The 21,656-nt window shown below is 32.6% G+C and overlaps 1 protein-coding gene across 1 annotated transcript in view; it reads left to right on the forward strand.

Annotated features, from left to right (window-relative positions):
- Positions 1 to 21,656, forward strand: part of LOC129231403 (CD109 antigen-like) — a 311,980-nt gene that overhangs the window by 156,601 nt on the left and 133,723 nt on the right. Inside the window, exon 4 of the mRNA XM_054865708.1 lies at positions 18,318 to 18,486. Within this exon, the coding sequence (XP_054721683.1) occupies positions 18,318 to 18,486 (169 nt within the window). The remainder of the gene's footprint in view (positions 1 to 18,317; positions 18,487 to 21,656) is intronic.

A 21,656-nucleotide genomic window follows, 5' to 3' on the forward strand; every position in this document is an offset into this window, starting at 1 on the left:
TCTTGGGAAAGACTTTAAGGTGTGTTGGAGGGGATGATAAAAAGCAAGATTACTGCAGGAACATATAGTCGCAAACGCAATGCTGACGCGCTACATGCGCAAAAAAGCCAGAAACTGATGGATGCAAAACAGGTCACAAATTTCTTATACAAAGACGATTTTACAGAGCATTTTGGTTCTTTAGAAAGGTTTAGAACAGTTATTATAAAAGTTCCAGCCTGTAGTAGTTTTAACACGCGTCGCAACAAAGACGCAGCCATCCATAAAATTTCTTTTCAAAATGGCTCGTTATTGCGACAGTGAGTGCTTCGCAATTGCTACGCGTGTGCTACAGAATTAGGTTGCAAATTCAACAACCGCTTCAAACCTTTCTTAAAGACTAAAATATTGCGTAAAATTGTCTTTGCAGTAAATTTGTGGCTTGCTTTACATCCATCAGCTTCTGGCTTTGTGTGCATGTAGCGCGTCAGCATTGCGTTTGCGACGACATGTTCCTGTGATTCTTTCTTCTTATCCTACCCTCTAACATCCCTTAAAGTTTTTCCCAAGATTATAAACTCACCCTGTCGATATTCGCCAAAAAAAAAGATGCGCATCGATTATCTGCTATAACCTGTCAATTTTTACTACTTAAAAGTCGCTTAAATGCATTTTCCGATAAATCTAGTATGCTACCGTTTCAGGTTAAATGAAATAAGATATTTAAATTAACATCCGTTTCAAGTTAAATGAAATAAGATATTTAAATTAACATTTTCAAAAAGTACATATTTTTCAACTCTAATCATATTGAAGGATAAAGTTTTCACTAAATTGTTTTCCAAATGACGAACATAAAACTCAAACACAAATCTGAATGTTCATGAATTTAGTTTGGCAGTTGTAATCATGTCACAAATATCATCATTTCTTGAGAACAAACAAGGAAACTGGTATTGTTTATTTATATTGGCTTGGAGCCATCTGTCTTTTGAGCAATGCAAATATTAAAGTTTATTTCCGTTTGCATAATCGTAGTAATTTAATTAACATGCTAAGAATCGTTAGAGGGCTTTTCAAAAAAAAAAAAAAAAAATCCCACAGTGATCGAAAAAAATGCGTTGCAAGGAAGTCTTATTTCATTTTATTTCTTAATCATTTCGTTGTTGAGTATTTATTGCTCTTTGATTCATAATTTTGTGAGTAACACTTTTCCCTCTAAGGTGCCAGGCAGGAATGCTTCTGTATCTAAACTTATCACATTGAGTTATATTTATCATAAGTAATAAAAAAATGTTGCTAAACTATATTGTTTCAAATAATATATTATGAAGTTCATGATTACCTTCAAGAGATAAAAATTCTGCCAATGGGGAATAAGTGAAATGCAAGCAGCTGTTAAAGATAAATAGTAAACCTAAATAACTAAAACTGAAATATGACAAAATTTAATTTTGGAAGAAACGTCAAAATTTTTTCAACAAGAAAACGTGTTTTAACTTTTAAGGGTCTGCTTCTATTAGTATCTTGATCAATCCATCGTTGCGAAAGTTACGTTTGTGCATACATATTTCCCCTTGAATCCAAGAAATAAAAATTTTAGGCTTTTTTATTTTTATATACTTGAATCAAATTCTAAAGTATTTTTTTACTGAAACATTAACAATTTTGCATGTTGAAGATGTGAAGTTAAAAGTCACACCCATAACATGTACAAATTATTGCTTTTAAAGGAAAAAAAAAGTTTTTAGAAAATTGATGCTTTACATTAATTTTCAAAATGGTTAGTATTTAAAAAACGTAAACCGAAGTTTAAAACTCTTGAAGTGCAAATTTATGCGTCCGAACGTCACACTAGCAACAATGAATTGATCAATTTATCTAGAAGATAGAGTAACAACAGTTAGTTCTATGTTGGAACTTGAAAGACAATTCTCGGCTTCGTCAATCGAGACACTGACGTCATGTTTTAGAGTTTTGAACAATGCTTTGTACCAAAATAGAGGACGTCAAAATCCGTATACACGTCCAGTAGTGCTTTCTAGAAAATTCCGTTATCACAGGCCGTGTACTGGTATCTGTACCAATCAGTGGCGCAAACGGGAATTTCTCAAAAAGGGGGGGGGGGGGGTCCAGGATCGAAGGTCAACGGTTCTCATATTATACTCCAACACGCATTCAAACATTTCTTTTAATTTTATCGATTGTAGAAAACAAAAAATATTTTAAAAATAACTATGGAATAATTACTTAGCATTAGTTAATAAATCAAATTTATGAATAATAAATACTTAAATAAAATACCAGAAAGCACAAGAATAAATGTATTTACTTTTCTCAGAGTTAAAAATAAAAACAGCGAGGCAAAATCATCATTTTGGGACAATTTATGTTCACATATAGTTCAATTGTATAGGGGAAGAAAGAGAAAATATTTTTTTTTTTTTTTCATTTATTTAATCCGTAAGGGCCGTGGGAGGGATCCGGACCCCCTGGACCCTCCCCTTGTGTGCGCCACTGATACCAGTAGACGAAATCAGTGCGCAATCGTGGATTGCTCATTTACTTGTCTGCGTGATCTACGAAGGAGAAGCATTGCGCATTGATTTTCTAGGTAGCACGCTTCGTTTTATAAAAGTTTTAAAACGGTTGTGAACGTTGTGACAACCATTTAAAAACATTTATGATCGTTGCGTGTGCTACCTAAGCTGCCTACTGCTAGAGATGCTTACATATGCCCCCCCCCTAAAGTTGAAAAAAAAAATGTCTATGACGAATAATCAAACAGGTCAGAGCGAATAGCACTTACTCTAAGACTGACGATAAGAAAATATAAATTAAACTCCATATTTATAAAACGACTTTTGGTTTTGAAATCACATGATTCTGAAACTACAAGTCCAATGAAAAGTTGTTGCTGAATGGTTTGATAAAAACTGGAACTTTGCTGATGGCACTTCAAGGAAATCCATCGATCCTTTCAGTCCACGCAATCACTAAAACAAATTCTAGTTTATGTCGTAACTCCAATCGAGATATCCTAACGTCATTATTGATGGCGAAGTGAAATGTAAAAAGATCTTGTAAATCATCAACTTCAATGAGCTATTGTGAAACAACTGGAAATTTGACAGTTGAGTGGCACTGTGTTTAATCAAAAAGGAGAATGAAAATGGTTTAAGCTAATTAAAAAAGGAGGTGCTTTAAAGAAACGAGGAAAAGGAATATGGGTCATCATAAGAAACATCCATTCTAAAAGTCGATATTTAAAAAATCTATTTTTGTACATCTTTTTAGATGTGTTTTTCTGTAAAATATTTTTATTAATTGAATTCATTAACACTTGTACACTTTTTTAATTGTTAAAAAAATAACTTGGAGAGTTCTTACGATTCTGCTTCGGGGTTTTTGTTTCTTCTGCGGATATGAATGAAAATGATAAAAAGAAATTTGCAAACATTTTTCTTGTGCTTTTCTCACTTGACCACTCTTCGGGTGACTGAGAGCCTCTCACAATTTCTTTCTTGTATTGAAGTGAATCAACACTAGAAGTGTACATGACCAACTTGTGATCAAACATAAAATTTTATCGTTACTAAAAAATTTTAGACTTCAATTTTAAACTAAGTTTTTATCGAGGGTTCTTCAAATTCTTTATTTTATGCTGTTTATCATTACTCTCTTTAATTTTCATTGCTTTTTGTTTTTCTTCTCTTTTTTTATTTATTTTTTTTAATTGTTTTCTCTTACAGATTCCTTTCCTTTCTCTTTTGTAATTGTGTGCGAAGAAATTACTGTTGCCAATACATTTAAGAAAACACTGTTCAAACCTTATTTTTAAAACTGTTCAAGTTCATTCACGCGGGTGTATTCATTTACTGGTCGGACTAGCCTGTATAGAACTAGAACTGATATTTTTCATCTATTATTATTTAAATTGTTCATTAGATATTCTTCGTGATTTTATAAACGTTTTGAAGCTGTTTTTCCCTTGTTTCGAGTCTGCTGGAAAAAACGTTGTTTCTTCCTCCAAAAATGCCTTTTGAAAAATTAGGATTCTGCTGACGTGCTACTGCTTATGTATTCTCGTCAATTGACCATTCACTACTCGTATTCTTCTGTGATCAGATTTGTCAGATTCACGTGATTTTAGTTTGTGAGATTCTTTCTTTACTCTCTTACGTTTACAAAATGGAGCAATTCCATGCGTGACTCACCCTACAACTGAAAATTATTGTGACACTTAAAAAAAACTGGAGCAGTATAACTGATTTAAAACTGAAACTAAGAAAATCTCTAGTAAACTGTACTTCCATAAAGTTTTCTATACATTAAACAAAACTTCAGTACTAATAGAAAATCTCTAGGAAACTGGACTTGATTAGACGTTGGAAAAAGGACTGGTTATGGGCTCCCAACTAGTAATGGGCAGGTTTGTCTTGTACATCGTGAACATCCAGTTTGCAATCGGTATTCCAGGAACACCATCAAAGGATTCATAAAATAGCATCTTTCAATAAAAACCCGGTTTTACATTATTTCTTAACATAAGTTTTTATCTACAGTGTAATTTATTATTTTAATGGTTCTCAGTCACCAATAATGAATTTTCTTTTGTATCTAAGTTTTTTAAGGGTTTCGTTCCTAAGGATCTGATATTGCTGTTTCTTATCAGACCGTAATTTCATTGGTACGTACTCAATCCTTGTTGTTTTCCATCGTATACTTATATTTTTGCCATTAATTAAGGTAGGAGAGAATGTTGTACCTTGGAACACTTTTCATATTTTAATTTTTAACGCAAATTATGTGAATCAAATTAAAAATTTAAAAGTCACACTAAAAAACCCTAATATATTTCTATGCAATATATTTTAAAAAATTCATAAAGTATGAAAATAAAATATTCCCAGTCATTAAAAGTTAGAATTCCAAGCTGTCCCAAGGTACAACATCCTATTGTACATTTGGACACATCCTGTTGTACTATGAGAAGATCTTCATGGTTCAGGAAACAGCCATATACTTGAACCAATTTTGCACGGAAAATAAAAAATAAAAAAATTTTTTTTTCATCGTAATGAATTAGATAATAATTCATTGTTCATAATTTAACATTAAATGTGTTTAAAAGACTACATAAGACTAGAACATCGTTCCATGCTCCTAAATATATCTTAATTATTAAGAACCATTCATATGTTGTACCTTGGAACGTGTCAGAAGGTGCAATATGTATGGCTGTCCCAAGGTACAATCACCACGTGGTTTAAGAAAAACTGAAATAGTGGTAATCTAGATGCACTATCTTTATTTTCTCATAACCAAAATACTTAAAGACTTCTCTTTTATAACAAAATAAAATTCAGTTGATTAGTTTTACAAATACAAATACAGAAATTGAAATAAAAATGAAGACAATATTTATTTTGGAGTCATGAAATTTTCTTTCTCTCACAAATTCATCAATTTTACTTATTTGATGCTGATTTTTACCATGGCATCCTTTAGTGGTGAAGGTTACTATTAGAGATTACAAAAACATGGTTGCTAAAAATACATTCTTAGAAACTCGCAACGTCCCAAGGTACAACACTCTCCCCTACTTAAAATCATTTCAATCGAATGTGCCCATAATGGGAACATATAAGAGTAATTGATTTTTTGGCCATTCTTACTCAAAACTATATTATTTTTACATTGATGATAAAACGAAACGATAAATAAAAAACGCAGCAGTAGAATAGATCTTTTCATATTATTTGTTTGTTGTTGTTCAGACGAACCTTTCAAAAGCGGTTGTCAGTTATGCATTTTTAAATTTCAATGTTGCTCGAATTGATAAGTTGAAATTTGACTATATTGTAAGAAAAATAAGTATTTCAGTATAGTTGAATGCTTTCGTTGATGTATTTTATGAAAGTAATTAAATTCAGTTAGCGTGGCCATTACTAGTTTTTGGTATGCCCAAACTAAGTGCGCCCAAAACAGGTCGAACCAGTGTATTCCAATTTATATCAAAAAATATTTTACAAATCATAATTGAATATTGATGAAAATTTCACAGCTAAGAGTACAATTTCTGTTCTAACACTATGATAATTTAGTGTTTTCCACGAACTAGAATTGCAACATCACAGTCAACAATAGTCCCAATTTTAAGAACAAAAACTATGCCAATACATGTTCATTTATCCTATTTAGGATAATCGATTGAGAGCTATGCGTATATTAAAAGGTATTTGAGTCAATAATATGTAAAATAATAGTTTAAAAAAACTAAAAAAACACGCTTTAGTAGCAAAACGAACTAAAAGGTTAAAAATAATCTTTGGATGACAAGTATATAAATTAATTGACCAAACACTTAATTTTACTGTGATAAAAATAAGCGTGGGGGGGGGGGGCTGCTTATTTACATTTTTGCATGCATAACAAGTGGAAAAAATTTAAGACAACTGATAAGAAGCCCCCCCCCCCCCCCCCCCTCCCCGCGCTTTTTTTCTATTACCGTAAAATTAAGTGTTTGGTCAATTACTTTATATACTTGTCATTCAAAGATTATTTTTAACTTTTTAGTTCATTTTGCTACTAAAGCGTGTTTTTTTTTTTTTTTTTTTTTTGGTTTTTTAAACTATTATTTTATTTTTTACTTTTCAGTTCATTTTGCTACAAAAGCGTGTTTTTTTAGTTTTTTAAACTATTATTTTTTATAATGGAATGTATCTTAGTATTCTATTGCATTATTTGCATCAGACATTTTGAATGCCTTCTGGTAAATTCATGTGCAAACATTGTTACACTCCGCAGCTCTCATTTGTACGTTGTAAGTAATTCTAATAAGCCACTGGCTATTTGTCCAAAGGAAAGTTGGACCCACAAACATACAAGTGAAGCTAATAACAGCGTGTTAATTAGAATAAACTAATAACTTATCGTTAATAAATTAATTTGATTATAGAATATTGCATTTTCATCGGGTCTGAGGTTGCGTTCCAAATTTTAAAAGAATCCGATCACAAAAAGTGGGCGAAAATTGAGTTGCAAGATTATAAATTTAATTTCGGTGTGGACGGGATTAGAACGCACGCCCAATGATTCCCAGAGGTGGACGTCAGCGAAGACTTGCGCCTTAGACCGCTGGGGCTACGAACGCTCATAAAGTGGTGGAATGAACTAACAGTAATAAGCCACTAGCTCTTAGTCCAAAGGAGAGTTACTCACAAACATACAAGTGAAGCTGATAAAAGCGTGTTAAAAATAATCTTTGAAAAAAACAATTGCTGACTTATGAAGCCAACAATGTGAAATCTTCATTGAAAACAACCTACATGAAGCATTGATTTTTTTCCGAAAGAGCGGTCAAAAGCTTTCTCTTCCTATATATTTATTTCATGAGAACATGAGATGGTATGGAAAAATAAACGACCTTGAATTGAGTGTTTGGCAGACAGCACGAAAGCGGAGGAGAAAAAGAAGGAAGCGATTTCATTTCGAATTTCATTTAATCCCGAGTCACGCAACATCCAAATAATTATTGCATTTGTTTCGACTCTTCTTTTCTACTTTGAGCAGGTATCATTCGTTCCACGTAATCTTCTTCCACTTTCAACTGCAGCGGTTTGGCAACAATAAGAAACAGTTTTTCTTTGCTACTCACCCCTTTTGACGCTTTTAAAACGTTTGTTTTTAAATTATTTTTAATTATAGATTAATTTCCCAATTATTAATTCTAGCTTGTGACAGAATTGTTTTGATTTTTTTAATCATAACTGGAGAATGGAATGTGTTGATTTTTTTTTTTTTTTTTCAAAAATGAATCCTAGTTTGAGATGGAATTGTTTTGTTTTATTTTATTTTATTTTATTTTTCAATTTTTTTGTCCTAACTTGAAGTATTATGGAATGTTTTGCTTTTGGTTTCAATTAATAATCTTAAATTTGAATACAATGTTTTAATTTTCTTTTCAACTATTAATTCTAACGTGAGATAATGTTTTGATTTTTTAAATTATTAACCTTAATTTATGATAGATTATGATGCATGAAACAATGGATTTTAAATTATTTAAAAAGGTATTTATATATATATATATATATATATATATATATATATATATATATATATATATATATATATATATATTGTAAGAGAATAAAAACTAACAAGTATTCTGTTTGCCCTTATCGAATGTACTTTTAGTTGAATCATACTTGCTTTTAGAGATATTTTTTAAGTCTTTACAAACATATTTCACGCGTTAAAAATCAGAAAGTAACCTCAAAAAATTTAGTCAAGCGAATTTTAGCGATTTGTATTTTCAATAAAGTTTAGCTTTGTGGAAAATGAGACAGAGGCAATTGGGATTTTAAAAAATTTACATTTAAATGGTTTTCTTAAATTTTAAATGTTAAACGTTCAAAAGCCTAAGAATCAAAATAAAACATTATCTCTTCTTTCTCTGATATCCACCCTTGGAAAATTAGCTTTTTATAGAATTAATCACTATAGGAGTTTTCTCTGATTAAGTATCTTTCGCTCATCCAAAATGAACTTCATTCATCTAAAATATGTCAAGAAGTAATTTCGCGCTATGGGGGAAAAATTATATATATATATATATATATATATATATATATATATATATATATATATATATATATATATATATATATATGCACGCATACCTTTTCAAGCAAACAATATTTTCTTTTCTTTTTTTTCCTTTTCTATCTCTCTCTCTCTTGGTATAATCACCTTGTTTTCTCCACTTTGCAACTAAGATACAATAGAATAGTACTAGTTTAATGATCAAGATCAATGTTATATTGATCTATGTAATGTCTTATAACTGGATATTGACAAGCATCACTGACTTTTCAGAAAAACGATTCAATGAGTTTTAAACAGTTTTAAATAGAAAAAAAAATTTCATTTATTGGGAATATTTTTCATTATTAAAATAAGCTCCTCAAATTGTTTTTAAAAATGATTTTAAAACCAACTTGGCGACAAATTTGGCGCTTTTTAAAAAATTTTTTTCTTAAATCTTGTTTCAATTTGGCCACTGTTGGTGATATTTAGAGAGTAAACTATTGAATCACATTAAAATTGCAAGTAATGGGGAAGTGACATTAAATTGGAGTAAAAGGAAGTCATGTGATGGAAGTCAAAGGAAGTCATGTGATGGAAGTCAAAGGAAGTCATGTGATGGAAGTCAAAGGAAGTCATGTGATGGAAGTCAAAGGAAGTCAGTCATCAGAGCTTGTTTTTTTCCTGGAAATGTTTGCTTTAGTTTTATTTTTGAGGTAGTTTTGTACTTCTTTACAATCTATCCCAGGTAGCGCACATACCACTTAAACGTTTTATAAACGTCTTAAAATAGTTGTGACAGCGTTTTAAAACGTTTATGAAACGAAATGTGGCTACTTCGGCTATGGTCATTCCGCTTCAAAGTTTACAGGTTTAAGATGCAGCATATACAAGGCTATTGTTGAATGTAATATCGTCACATAGTATCGGAAATGTATTATGAACAGAGAAGATTTTCTTTTAAAGCTAGTACCTTATCTTTCTTTTTCAACGACTTTAGATTTCGTTGAACTGAAGAAAACTATGTTTGTTATGTGATAAAAATGTTCTCTTCATAGTTCTACTTTGACTGTAACTGCAGTTGTGTCGCTGTCGAGGGCTGTTTCAAATGGCAGCACCTGTTTGTGCAGCTTGCAACCATGTGGCAAATCTTTGTAATTTCTTTTCTACCCCGATTCCCACCTGCGCATAAAGTGAATCTCAAAGCATGCGATCTAAAGGTGTTTGTACCTGGGAAAAAATTTCCTGAAAAATGGGAAAAACCGTTAGTCAAGGAGCATTAAAAGCAGGGACAGTTCCGTTAATTACAGATTGGGTAAGAATTGAGTTGATGGGGTGAATAAAACAAAGGCTGATTCTTTTCGCAGAAATATATAAATAGTGGTAATGACTCGATGTAATGCAGGTAACTATTGATTGGATTTCCTGGAATTGGATCCATTCCAAGAACTAAAATAAGCATTTCTGGATTTCAGGTGGTGATTCAAGATTTAGTTCGCACTAGAGTTGCAAAGCTCGAAAAAGTTTCCTTTTTTTTTCCAAGAAAACACTCGATTTTTTTTTCCTTGGAAATTCTAAATAAAATCATATTTTTTGAAATTTATCACTTTTCGGAAATTTTTAAAAGTTTCCACACCCATATCGTTGCCTCAGAGCAATAGTAAGATATCTTGTTGTTATTTCTGGGATTAGGTATCTTACTGTTGCTCTGAGGCGACGATATACTTCTTTTATTCACAGACTTGTTTTTTTTTTAATGTTTTGGAGATTCGCCATCGCACATTTGGAAGAAGAGTGCCACAATACGAAGAAATGAAATTTTACAGCAGAAGCGTTTGAAGTTTCACTCTTCAGGTAATTTTCATTAAGAAAAGTAAGTTTGCTGTGCTCTCCAGTGGTCAATATTAGAACATAAAATCTGTCATTATTTTCCGAAGAAGGTAACGTCCTTTAAGCGAAAAAAAAAAAAACAAAAAAATTTAAAATTTCGTATTGTGGCACTCTTTTTCCAAACAAGCGATATGTAAAATATTTTTGATATATTCTTCTTAATTGAAAGATCACAAATAATTTAACATTTTTTAGACTTGGTAATAAAGAGGGATGGAACTATCTTTATAATATGATTATGGTATGGATTGTTTGTAATAAATTTTAAACCTTTTTCACTACGTTTGCTGCAGACGTAAATTATGTGTAATAAACCTTCCAACTTAACCTTACATTATTTCCTAAATGATTGTTGATCGAGATTTAGTAAAGGTTCCTGCAAATTCAGAGAATTTGAGCTCATTCACATTGACTAAAAACCCGGCTCATTGCTGTTACTTCAAAACAGCGATAAGAAATTTCCTGAAGAATAGGAAAACTAGCGAATCATTGAGGCAGAATTGTGGATCTAGGAGATGTTTTTAGATTATATCGTATTTTTTTTTTCAACATTTTTGATCCCCCCCCCCCGACCCAGTGGCGGATACAAGGGAAGGGTCATGGGGGTCATGACCTCCCCCCCCCCCCAAATCCGAATCCACTTACATTGTGTTCAAACCCTTTACGCATAAAATGTAAACGGTTACAGTATCTTTTCAATTCATCAATTATTTTTTAAAGTAAATATTCGACCCACTGCTTTGTTACATTGTTTATAAAATCAATAAAGGGGGGGGGTCATTCTTCGCATGACCCCCCCCCCCCCCCCGAAAATGGTTTTGTGTATACGCCCCTGCCTCCACCCTTTGTCTCAAAGATTCGCTCTTAACCTTACCCCTCCCTCCTTTATCACACGTCACGCCATTTTTCTCAAGCGTAACTCTTTTAATAAAATGCATGATGTCACAATTTTTGATACCCCTCCCTCCCCCTTGAATCGCAGCATCATTTGTGGACAGCCCCCTACTCCTTACGAAGTGCAAAGCGGGATCAGAGGTGTTATTGCTCAACTATAGCTTATAATTTGAACGGCTACTATCGAAAAACTCTACTCCGAGTGATAACCCGAGTCACTGAATTTCCTTTCTAAACGATCATTTTGTAGCATGAAAATTCCTTTTGTATCTATTATACAGGTCGAAGTTCATTTTTCCCAATTTGAAAAGCCTTCTAATCTGGGGAAAAGTATGAAAATTGTGTTTAAAATTATGCAACGCTTTTTTCCCCCTTAAAAATTTCCAATTTCTCTCTAAGTCCCCCCCCCCCCGATTTCTCGTTTTATTGCACTCATTTAAATTTTGTGTGTGTGTGTTTTTCTTTTTGCAACTCCTCCAAGTGGTACCGGAATACGGGCAGTGAACACTGAACATGCTAGGAAAAACTTAATCAATCCTGAAAAATTTATTTTATACAACACTCTCTATAATATGATTTGTTGTAACTATTTAGGTACAGTTCCAGAATATACAAATGAAACATTTCTTTCTATTTAAGTACTATTTGCAATAGAGATACATGAAATGTGTTGACTTCGTCTAGAATACTGTATTGTACACAATAAAATGCCAATCTTTTTTTTTTTTTTTAAGTGGAAGAAAACTTTAAAAATATAAATTAAGGGAAATAAAAAATAATAATAAAAATAAAAACCTTTTCGTGTTACGAGTTGTCTTTTTTTATATTTTATTTTTTATTTTTATTTATTTATTTATTTATTTATTTATTTTACGGTGAGCAACTAATAGAGTGTGAATAACATATGAACTGCATTTAATTCTGCTTTGTGCTTTTTTACTCAAAATGCTTACTTTTCATCTTATATGAATATAAATGGTATATGTATAAAAAATCTGCATATATTAGCATCTGTATATGCATAAATAGCTGTATGTATGCGTGCAAGTTCCTTAAACACAAGGACGGATACAAGGGAGGGGAGATGGGGGCGATTGCCCGTCCCTTGAAGGGCCCTGCACGGGAAATTTTTCTGAACCAAAAGTCCTAAAAGGCAAGTGTAGTTCATATTTGATGACGTTGAGGAAAGGAATGGGGCTCGGAAACTTTTTGGAATTGAAGTTCCAAAAAGGAAATTTCAGACGATCTTTTGTGATGCTAGAAGGAAGAATTTGGAGGTCATCCTCCAGGACATTTTGCGAAATTGAAGCTTTAAAGATGTTTCTTCAAATGTGTCAATCAGATACGTAGTAAGATGCAAGTTAAAAAATTAACTACCTCCTCCTTAGAAAAATTCTTGATCCGTCCTAGCTTATGCAAATCTACTGTTCATCTCGGATCTTTGCCAAATTTGGCACCGGGGTCCTTTCACGCCCAGGAATTTGTTCCTTCATGCACAGGAATTCACATAGGGCATTTTTGTCAGAAAATCTATGAAACGGAATGTTGACGCCCATTAAAAACAATGACTAAATTCTTGGAGTTTTTAAAAAATCCAAAGAAATCAAAATTTAAATATTATGTCGTAAAACTGCTTTTTTTCTACACATTTACTAGAAATGTTCCTTTTTTTCTTTTGTTTACACCACATTGTTGAACATGCATCACGACACAACTTTTACTATCGAAATAGACCGTTCAAAAGCGGGCAACGCAGTCTCTTTATAAGTGCCAATCTCTAGTGCAGCGTCAACTACTTGTGACTTGACATTAAATAATGCCCAAAATTTTTGAAGTATATTTGTACATTAAACCTCTACTGGCCCTAATGCGTTTCATAATTGTTCGGCAGCCATCAGCTATGGCATAACTGAAAGATCAACTCCGATTGAAATATCAAGTCCGACGGGATATCCGATGAGAGGACTGCGTGTTTTATTTCGGGACATAATAATCTGCCACCATTTATTTAAAGAGTTCCGGATTCGACAGGAAGAGCGGGTCTTTGGAAAGCTCATCACGTCCCATCAAAAGATGAAATGAAATCGGGAAATAGAGATGTCGGAAAAGAAGGCCATTCATTCACTACAGAACGCACCTGTTCATTAGAGAAGCTCATAAAAATTGCAGTAGTTAAGTTATGTTTCAAAGCTGGAGTAGTGTCGTGAAATGATTCATGTCTTTCAACCTCCTGTTTTGTGAAATGAATGATTTACAAGTAATGTTTGAGATAACCATTTTTTTTTGGTCTTACTAGCAGCGTTGGCCGGCGTTGTACGGTCTACTACGAAAATAAAAGTTATGAAAAGGCACGCATGTTCAACAAACATGCTTAAATAAAAGAAAAAAAAATATCGTAAAGTTTCTCGACGACGTGCAGAAAAGAGCAATTTTATGACTCCAAATTTAGATCTCTTTCGATTTTTTTGAAATTTCTAAAAATTCAGCCATTGTTGTTAATGGGCGTAAACATTTCATTTCACGGATTTTCTGTCTTAAATCCCTCATTAGGGGCGGGGAACAAAACCCCACATGCGAGTTCCTAAGAATCGAAGAACTTCTGTGACAAATGTGGCAAAGATCCGACAAAAACAGGATTTGTATAATGAATCCCCCCTCCCTATGACGGCTTCACCTCACTCGCTCGGGAGGCAAAAATTCCCCTATATGAATTTCTGAGCATCAAAAGACCACTGTTTCAAATTTGGCAAAGATCCGACGTAAACTGTGTATTTGTATAGAGAACAGACAAACACATATACACACTACAGCCATTTTAATAAATATAAATGATGATTATTTTTAAACTAGAAAATTGCCTGTCAAGGTGTGACGAGTGAAAATTTCTTTTTAATTTGAGTGAAGAAACTGCCTGTTTGGGGATGTTTTGATCATTGAAATTTCGGGTCGCATGACTTAGGGCAATTGTTCTTTTCTGGCAAAATCAGCGAGGTCGAAGTACATTAACTCTTTTTGGTGCCAACAAATTGGCAACAGTCAAAAAAATATATATCACGGATCCCAACTATTTTCTCGTAAAATAGACACAAAATTCAATAAACATTCTCAATTGTAAAGTAATTCATTTTAAAAATAACTTCATTGCTGGTGACGTCAGAGCGTTACTCGATCACTGATTTTCGCTCTTATATGATGATAAAACGTTCAGTCTAATATGGACTTATACAAGTGTGCCAGTAAGGAAAGCAAACTAAAGAGATTGCAAAAGAACATTATAAAGAACTAAATTTAAAATATATTTTCTTCATTTCAGTGGAGAAGTATTTTGATTCACGAATGTCGTGCTTGTGTGTAGTCCATGCGACGTGTTTTGTGAATTAGCTAAGAACACTTTATGGCTAGTCGCCACTCCTAGTCCGGTTTCGATTTGGTGACAAGCCAGGTAGTCACTCTTATGAATGTTTCCTCTTGGGGTTCTTGAAATTAAAAGTTAGGAAACCACAAACCGGATAGAGAAAATCAAGAGAAATTTTCAACTTCATCGGTGTGCAAGTCAGTGAAGGACGCGATTGCAAGTGTTATCGGATAGCTGACGTAATTTCTTTCAAAAATGTGTCATTATTTATCACTGAGTGCCCTTCCTTGAGTTTCTTCATACATTTCCGAGTTTTCTGAGGAAAAAAATGGTTACTTAGCAAAAAGTTACACTTGCTCTTGTTTTTACAAATATTAGAAACACTAAATATTGTGAGTGTAAGAGATAACTTTTCTCTCAGTCATATTTAAAGCACAGAAAAAAATTGGACTAAACATGACGAATGGAGTGCGATTCTTCTTCTACATCGCTGCAATGCTCCAATTTTTTTAACCCTATATCTCTAGTATTATCATCTATAACAAAATATCTATACTGCGTAGAAAGAGAAAAAGAATCGTTCACCATATTTGGCCACTTTTTTTTTTATTTAGTTACTGCTGGAGTTTAAAAAACGGCTTGCATCTGTTACGCCTAATATGCTCCGTGTTTAGTTTGCTCAATATTTGCACAAAAAAGGAGATTTGACACTCTAAAAAGTTACTTAAATTTTCTTTTTCAAGACTTTTGGAAGTTGGTTCAAAAATTAAACGAAAGGCTTTTTGTAGAGAACAAAAAAAAAAAAAGAAACAAACAAACAAAGAGAAACACAGCGTTAGCATCCCAAAAACTCTCGGACACATATGCTTTAAATATTTTGTTATAAAAGAAAGGTATATAAGGGATTTGAGAAGGAATGGCATATTTACAAAAAGTTAAATTAATTTTTGATAAAAACTTTCAGTGAAAAAGCAGTTAAGCATTTTCGGACGATTTTCAGTTGTAACTTTGGGATCAATGGGCCTCTTAACCCCACCTTCAATCTTAACTTTAAAAGTTTGCAGTCTATTTAGAAGCATCAATTTTTAAATTGCAAGTTTTAGAATTTGCGATTTTGCTCAAAATCAGTGGGTGATAGGAGAAAATAAAGCTAATTTCCGGATTCACAGCGACAGAACTTATGTTTGAGTCTCTAATTGAATGTCGAGAAACACGACACAATCTAAATTTTCCTTGTAGTGGGGCTTGTTTTGCCTGAAAGCAAAATAAGTTTAAAGAAAAGAAGAATCTGAGAAAAAGTTAAAGAATAAAAGGCGGAAGTACCTTGGTTCAAAATAAACAGGCGTTTGAAAACGACATACACTTTGTAGGAGGCTACTCATGCAAATAAATCAACCTCACTCTCAACCTATTGCTGTTGGAATAACTAATATTTCCTGTTTTACAAATATGCTAATGAAGTTTAACCTCCCATTTTTTCATACCAACAATCAAGGTCTTTTCAAACATTAGCACAGCTGGAGCATAGAATAATTCTTTGAATATATAAGTACCATTTTAAATGATTTAACTATCATTAAATCATGTGGTTATTGAGTGTTTTATCGACTAAGCTGTTGGAAACATAGCTAATAGTTTTTATCTTTAGCTCTTTACTGCTTTTCTACTTTTAGATCTTGTGGGATGATGTTATTTTCAGTAAAAGATTGCTGGGATCAAAAATAACTTAACAAGTGAAAAAAAATTGCTTAAAAATTATATTGTTGGTTGATATTAAATGTTTTGTGAAATACAATGAAAATCGTTTGATTTTCAAATATGTTTCTAACTTCAAACAAATAAATTAATAACACTGATAAACAAGAAATTTTTTCTTCGGAATTTTTAAGATTCAAGTAGCTGTACCTGTGGGAATTGAAAAATGATTTATAAAAAAGTGAAGTTGATTCTCATTTCGGAGATATCCTCGCTTAAATGTATAAAGAAAAAAAAGCTATTTTTGACTTTTAAAATGCTGTTTTGCAGGAAAAGGATCATAAAAGTGAGTGGTGGTTGCCCTTTAGATTTGTTTCGTCTGACAGTAGGTCGTGAAGTGAATTTTATCGTTTAGTTGAAACAAATAATATTGATTTGTATAGCATTTCATAACCTGAAAAAAAGACCTTTTAAAAGGTATTTATGAGGTGAATTCGTGAGCCCTCGGAAAGGAAATAGGAGGTTGTGATTTAAAATTGCTCAGTAAACATTATTTTAGGTATCAAACTGGCGAACAAATGTCCCCAAAAATGCCGACGAAATTGGTCGATCAAGGATCATGACTCTCCATGGCCCCTTTCTAGGTCCACGCTTGGAGAAAATAAACTAATGATACCTTGAAATAACTATTACTTGCATTGAAATAGCATGATTTCAAATAGAGAAAACGTGCTCTGATGAAAATGAAAGTCTTTTCTACTCTTCTGGGAAGCAGTGATTTGACGGTTGCTATTTGTTCATCAAGAAAAAAACTGCTGCACGAAAATATGAGTAGAAAGAGTTATTAATGAACTTGAATAAAAACGCTTGAAATGTGATCAGCTGCCGTAAAATGTATACCAATACACTGCAGGTAAATTAGAATTTTTAGTGTATAATCCCTAGAATTAATAGTGTAATAATTTCAAAATACGCATTCTCCATTCAATGAAGAAAAAATATGGAATCCAGTGAAATTTTTACCATTATTTTTATGTACCATGAGTGTGTTGCCCAAAATATTAGCTTTATATTCAAGAACAACAAACTGACGGTATTTCTCAAACTAGGTCATTTTGCGATTAACATTAGACCGAGTTTTCGGGATTCTACTGTATCGTCAAAAACTGGAATTGCATGAAACTAAAATAATGCTTTTTGATGTGCGAAGTATTTAGAGGTTTTGATTCAGCTTTTTTTTTTTGTGTGTGGGGGGGGAGGGGGAGGCTATAAAAAGAAGTGTAACAGCCCAGTAAAATGAACGAGTCCAACCACTGTCACTAATTAGGAAGAAAAAACTGTAAATAAAAGCCGTGCATGTAGTTGTTTTCTTTTTGGAATTACATAGATTTCGGAAGGGAGATACTATTGCCAATTAATGCCAGCAAAACTTTTGAAATCTTATTTTCTTTGAAAAAATTACGACCTGTTCGTTTACTGGGATGTATGCATTCACTGGTCGCTCTACTCGAATCTCTTTGATCGTAAGTTTACTCCTCTACACTGTTTTGCTTCAATTGAGGACTTTATTTTAAAAAATCATATTTTTCTAGTAATAGTTTCGTATTGTAAAAATATTGAAGTTTTTAAAAGAGAGTAAAACAGAATATTTATTTCTCATCCAAATTGTTTATAATATGAAAACCGTAAATAAATAATAGTATCACAAATTTTAATAATGATCACATATTGGTAAATACATACATAAAAGTCATTTGCTTCGCAGTAATCAGAGCCACTATGTGACATGGTTACACTTTCGGTTTCTTTTTCTCGCTTACAGCTCTTATTTCAACATTCTTTAACAATTATGCATTTAATGCAGTTTTTTAGTTGCTTTCAAGTGGCTCAATTTTTCTCTCTCTCGTTTTAGGTTCCTTTCAACGCCATTCCAGGCAATTACCTACTCCGAGTCGAAGGGAATGTCAACGGTGAGCTTGGGGGCTCCGGATTCAGCAATGAGACAGAGTTGTCCTTCTCGGAGCGTTTTCTCACTATTCTTATTCAGACGAACCAGTTAGTCTACAATTTAGAGCAAACAAGTAAGTAAAAAATTAAACCACACCGAATTATTTAAGCAGCTGATGAAGGCGGCATTCTTTTCGTAAAAAAAAAAGTGAATGTGTGAAACGAGTATTTTATTACTCAGTGAAGTAGCAAGCACATTTGAGGCAGTGAGAAGCAAAGAGATGTAAGTGGACATTTTCAAGTTTTGAGTAAAACGCGTTTAAAGATAACATCCTAGGTAGGCTTTCATTGAATTTTTTTTCTAAATCATGCTGTACAGCAGCAACTACCAGGGCATCTAAAACCATCTCTTTCCCCAAGACAGAGGAGAGGTTCACCTACCATGTGTACTGGTTATCTCCAAATTTTCAATTTTGCCACTTACATATCTTTGCTTCTCACGGTCTCATTTATTCATTCTTGAATAATTAAATAAGTTACAAAAATAATAGTACAAGCCATTAGAATCAAGCATATTAAACATCAAGCCCGAACAATCAGATATACTTGTATATACAGACCACTGATGAGTGTAATTGCGATAATCGACATCTCGGGAATCGAGTACTTCTGATAATCGGAGTGATTGATAATCGAGATCTTTTGAAATCGAGAACTTGCGCTGTTGATAATCGAGATCTTTTGAAATTGAGAACTCGAGCGATTGCAATCGATATCTTTCAAAATCGAGAACACAAGCGATTGACAATTGAGATCTTTCGAGTCGAAATCTCAAGTGATTTACTTCTCGATTATTTTTAATCGAGATTTCGAGATGTTTCAAACCGAGTTCTCGAGCAGTTGATCTTCTGAGCTTTTTCAGAATCGAGTTGACTTTTACAGGGGTGAACTCGAGAATTGTGATAGTGAAGAACTCGAAATACGATAATCGAGAACTCGAGATGTGATAATCGAGAACTCGTGATAATCGAGTCCTCGGGTGATCTTGAATGATCGATTGATTCGTTTATGAGAACTCGATCATGCCCATCACTAAAACAGAGCAAGTTAAAGTGAGCCGAATTACTTCACTTCACAGAATGGCATAAAAAGTGAATTGCGCATCTAGCCCCGCCTGCGACTAGTTCTCATAAAAATACGAAATTGTCATTACTGTAACTTGGAGCTTGATCAACGCAGTTTTTTGCATAGCAAATGTTTTGTACAGTTATTTCAGTGTTTGAAATAAATTTTCATATATTTTTTTTTCCTATCGTCGAACAGATTTACTTACATATTGATCATTTAATGAGAGGTTAGCATGTAACTGAAAAAGTTAATTTTTGATTAAACTTGAAAAGCTTTCCGAAATGTTTCAGAATCAAATGGTATCATTAGAAGGAGTGGAATTTCAATTCTTTATTACATGGAAGGTGATGCATTAAGTCCAATATCGTCCTTTTTGTAATTTAACGATTTGGAATTTCCAAGTAAACGGATTTTAATCCTTAATGTAAAACTGATCAACATCTCAAACCCGGTTTATATCCGGTTTTATCTCATCATTTTTTGGTATTCTTCTATAGAAAAATAACCACCAGTCCGAGTGGCATACATTTCATGTTTGTTTGAAGTTGAGGGTTTATAATCATGAGATTGTCCTTTGTAAATCCACTTTTACAAGACTCTGTTCTTAGTATTCCTTATTCAAATATCTTCATTATTTATTATTTACAGACTTTCGTGGGATTCAATCAAACAAACACACCTGTCTGGGTTTTTTTTTCAACAACTGTTTCATACAATCTGCTATGAGTGCATTGACGTCTATACATTTGGTTCAAAAAAGCCTTAATTGCATGGGTTTTATTAGCTCTATTTCTAGTTTTTGCGTTCATTTTTTTTTCTTATCGTTATTTGCCGAAATGTTTGCATTTAAAAATCCCTAAACCTGCATTCATTTTCAAAAACAGAGACTTATCACTGCAAATGTAAAAATTCCTGAATCTACATTCATTTTCAAAACCAGAGACTTATAATTTGTTGATCTCTTTGAGGAGTATAGAATAAGTTCTGGAAGATTTATGAGTAAAAATTAATTGATTTGACCCATAATTTCGAATGAAGTGGAGTATAAAACGTTCAAAATTTAAAAATCAAACTAAATTTTTTAAAATATATATTTATACTATACATTTAAATTTGCAAATGATATTTATCAACAAAATCAAACAACTTTTTCTTCGTACATTGCATTCGTTAGAAGATCTTTCCACTAAAGTTTTTTCGAAGAAAATCCATCTATTGGACGAGGCTTCATATAGGATTCCAATTTCACCATTGGTGCTAATGTTAACACTTTTTAAATTGTTCAAAGTTAAACAAAAGTAGATGAATCAAAACATTGAGTATGATAATGACGAGTTCTAGCCAAGAGTTTGCAAACATGAAAACAGTTAGGTTTGAATCGAACTTATCCCTCAAAAGTTGTTAGTCTTGAAGAGAGGTACCCTTACTTCAATTTACTCAATTTTTCTATTTTTCAATGATTGAAATAATCAAATTCTTGTTGACTTATGTTTGTTCGTATGATATTTTAAAGAGATAGATATTAAACCTTCCAAAAAAAAAAAGCCACTTCCCATTCCTGGATCCTGTGAGTTGTCCTGTTGACCTGTAAAACCACTACTGAAGCCCTTGGCAGTCATTAGAAAAAAAATCATGAAATGACATTTCGACCATTGTGGTAAAATACACACTAGTTTTATTGATCAGTGATAGAAATCATTTTCGGAAAGCCTGATTTTTTTTCTATTATCTTGATATTATTGTCATTGTTTAGAAAATGAATGTTGTTCTTAAAATATGAGCCATTTTTCAAGAAAAATGAACTAATGTCAATTAAGACTAATTTTGTATTACAAAAATTTTTTTTAACTTTATTAAACTAAAATAATAGCGCACTCCGCATTTTAATTGGGTTAGTAGGGTCTGGTGGGGTAAAGTGGTCATAAAATCGTAGATTTTCAACTTAGGTGGATAGTAAATACAATAAATTCTTTAAACACTTCAACTTTTTTTGTTGTTTTTTTACATTGCATTATTAAAGAACACGGTACATTGAATTTTAGGAAGAAAAATATTGATTTTAGTAGTTTTATAGCACTTTCTTTTTCCTATGTTTTTATGACCACTTTACCCCATGGGGTGGGGGAAAGTAGTCATGGCATGGGGTAAAGTGGTCATAGTTAAAAATAGACGCAAA

The sequence above is a fragment of the Uloborus diversus genome, chromosome 10, assembly GCF_026930045.1.
Source record: "Uloborus diversus isolate 005 chromosome 10, Udiv.v.3.1, whole genome shotgun sequence".
Taxonomy (NCBI): Eukaryota; Metazoa; Arthropoda; class Arachnida; order Araneae; family Uloboridae; genus Uloborus; species Uloborus diversus.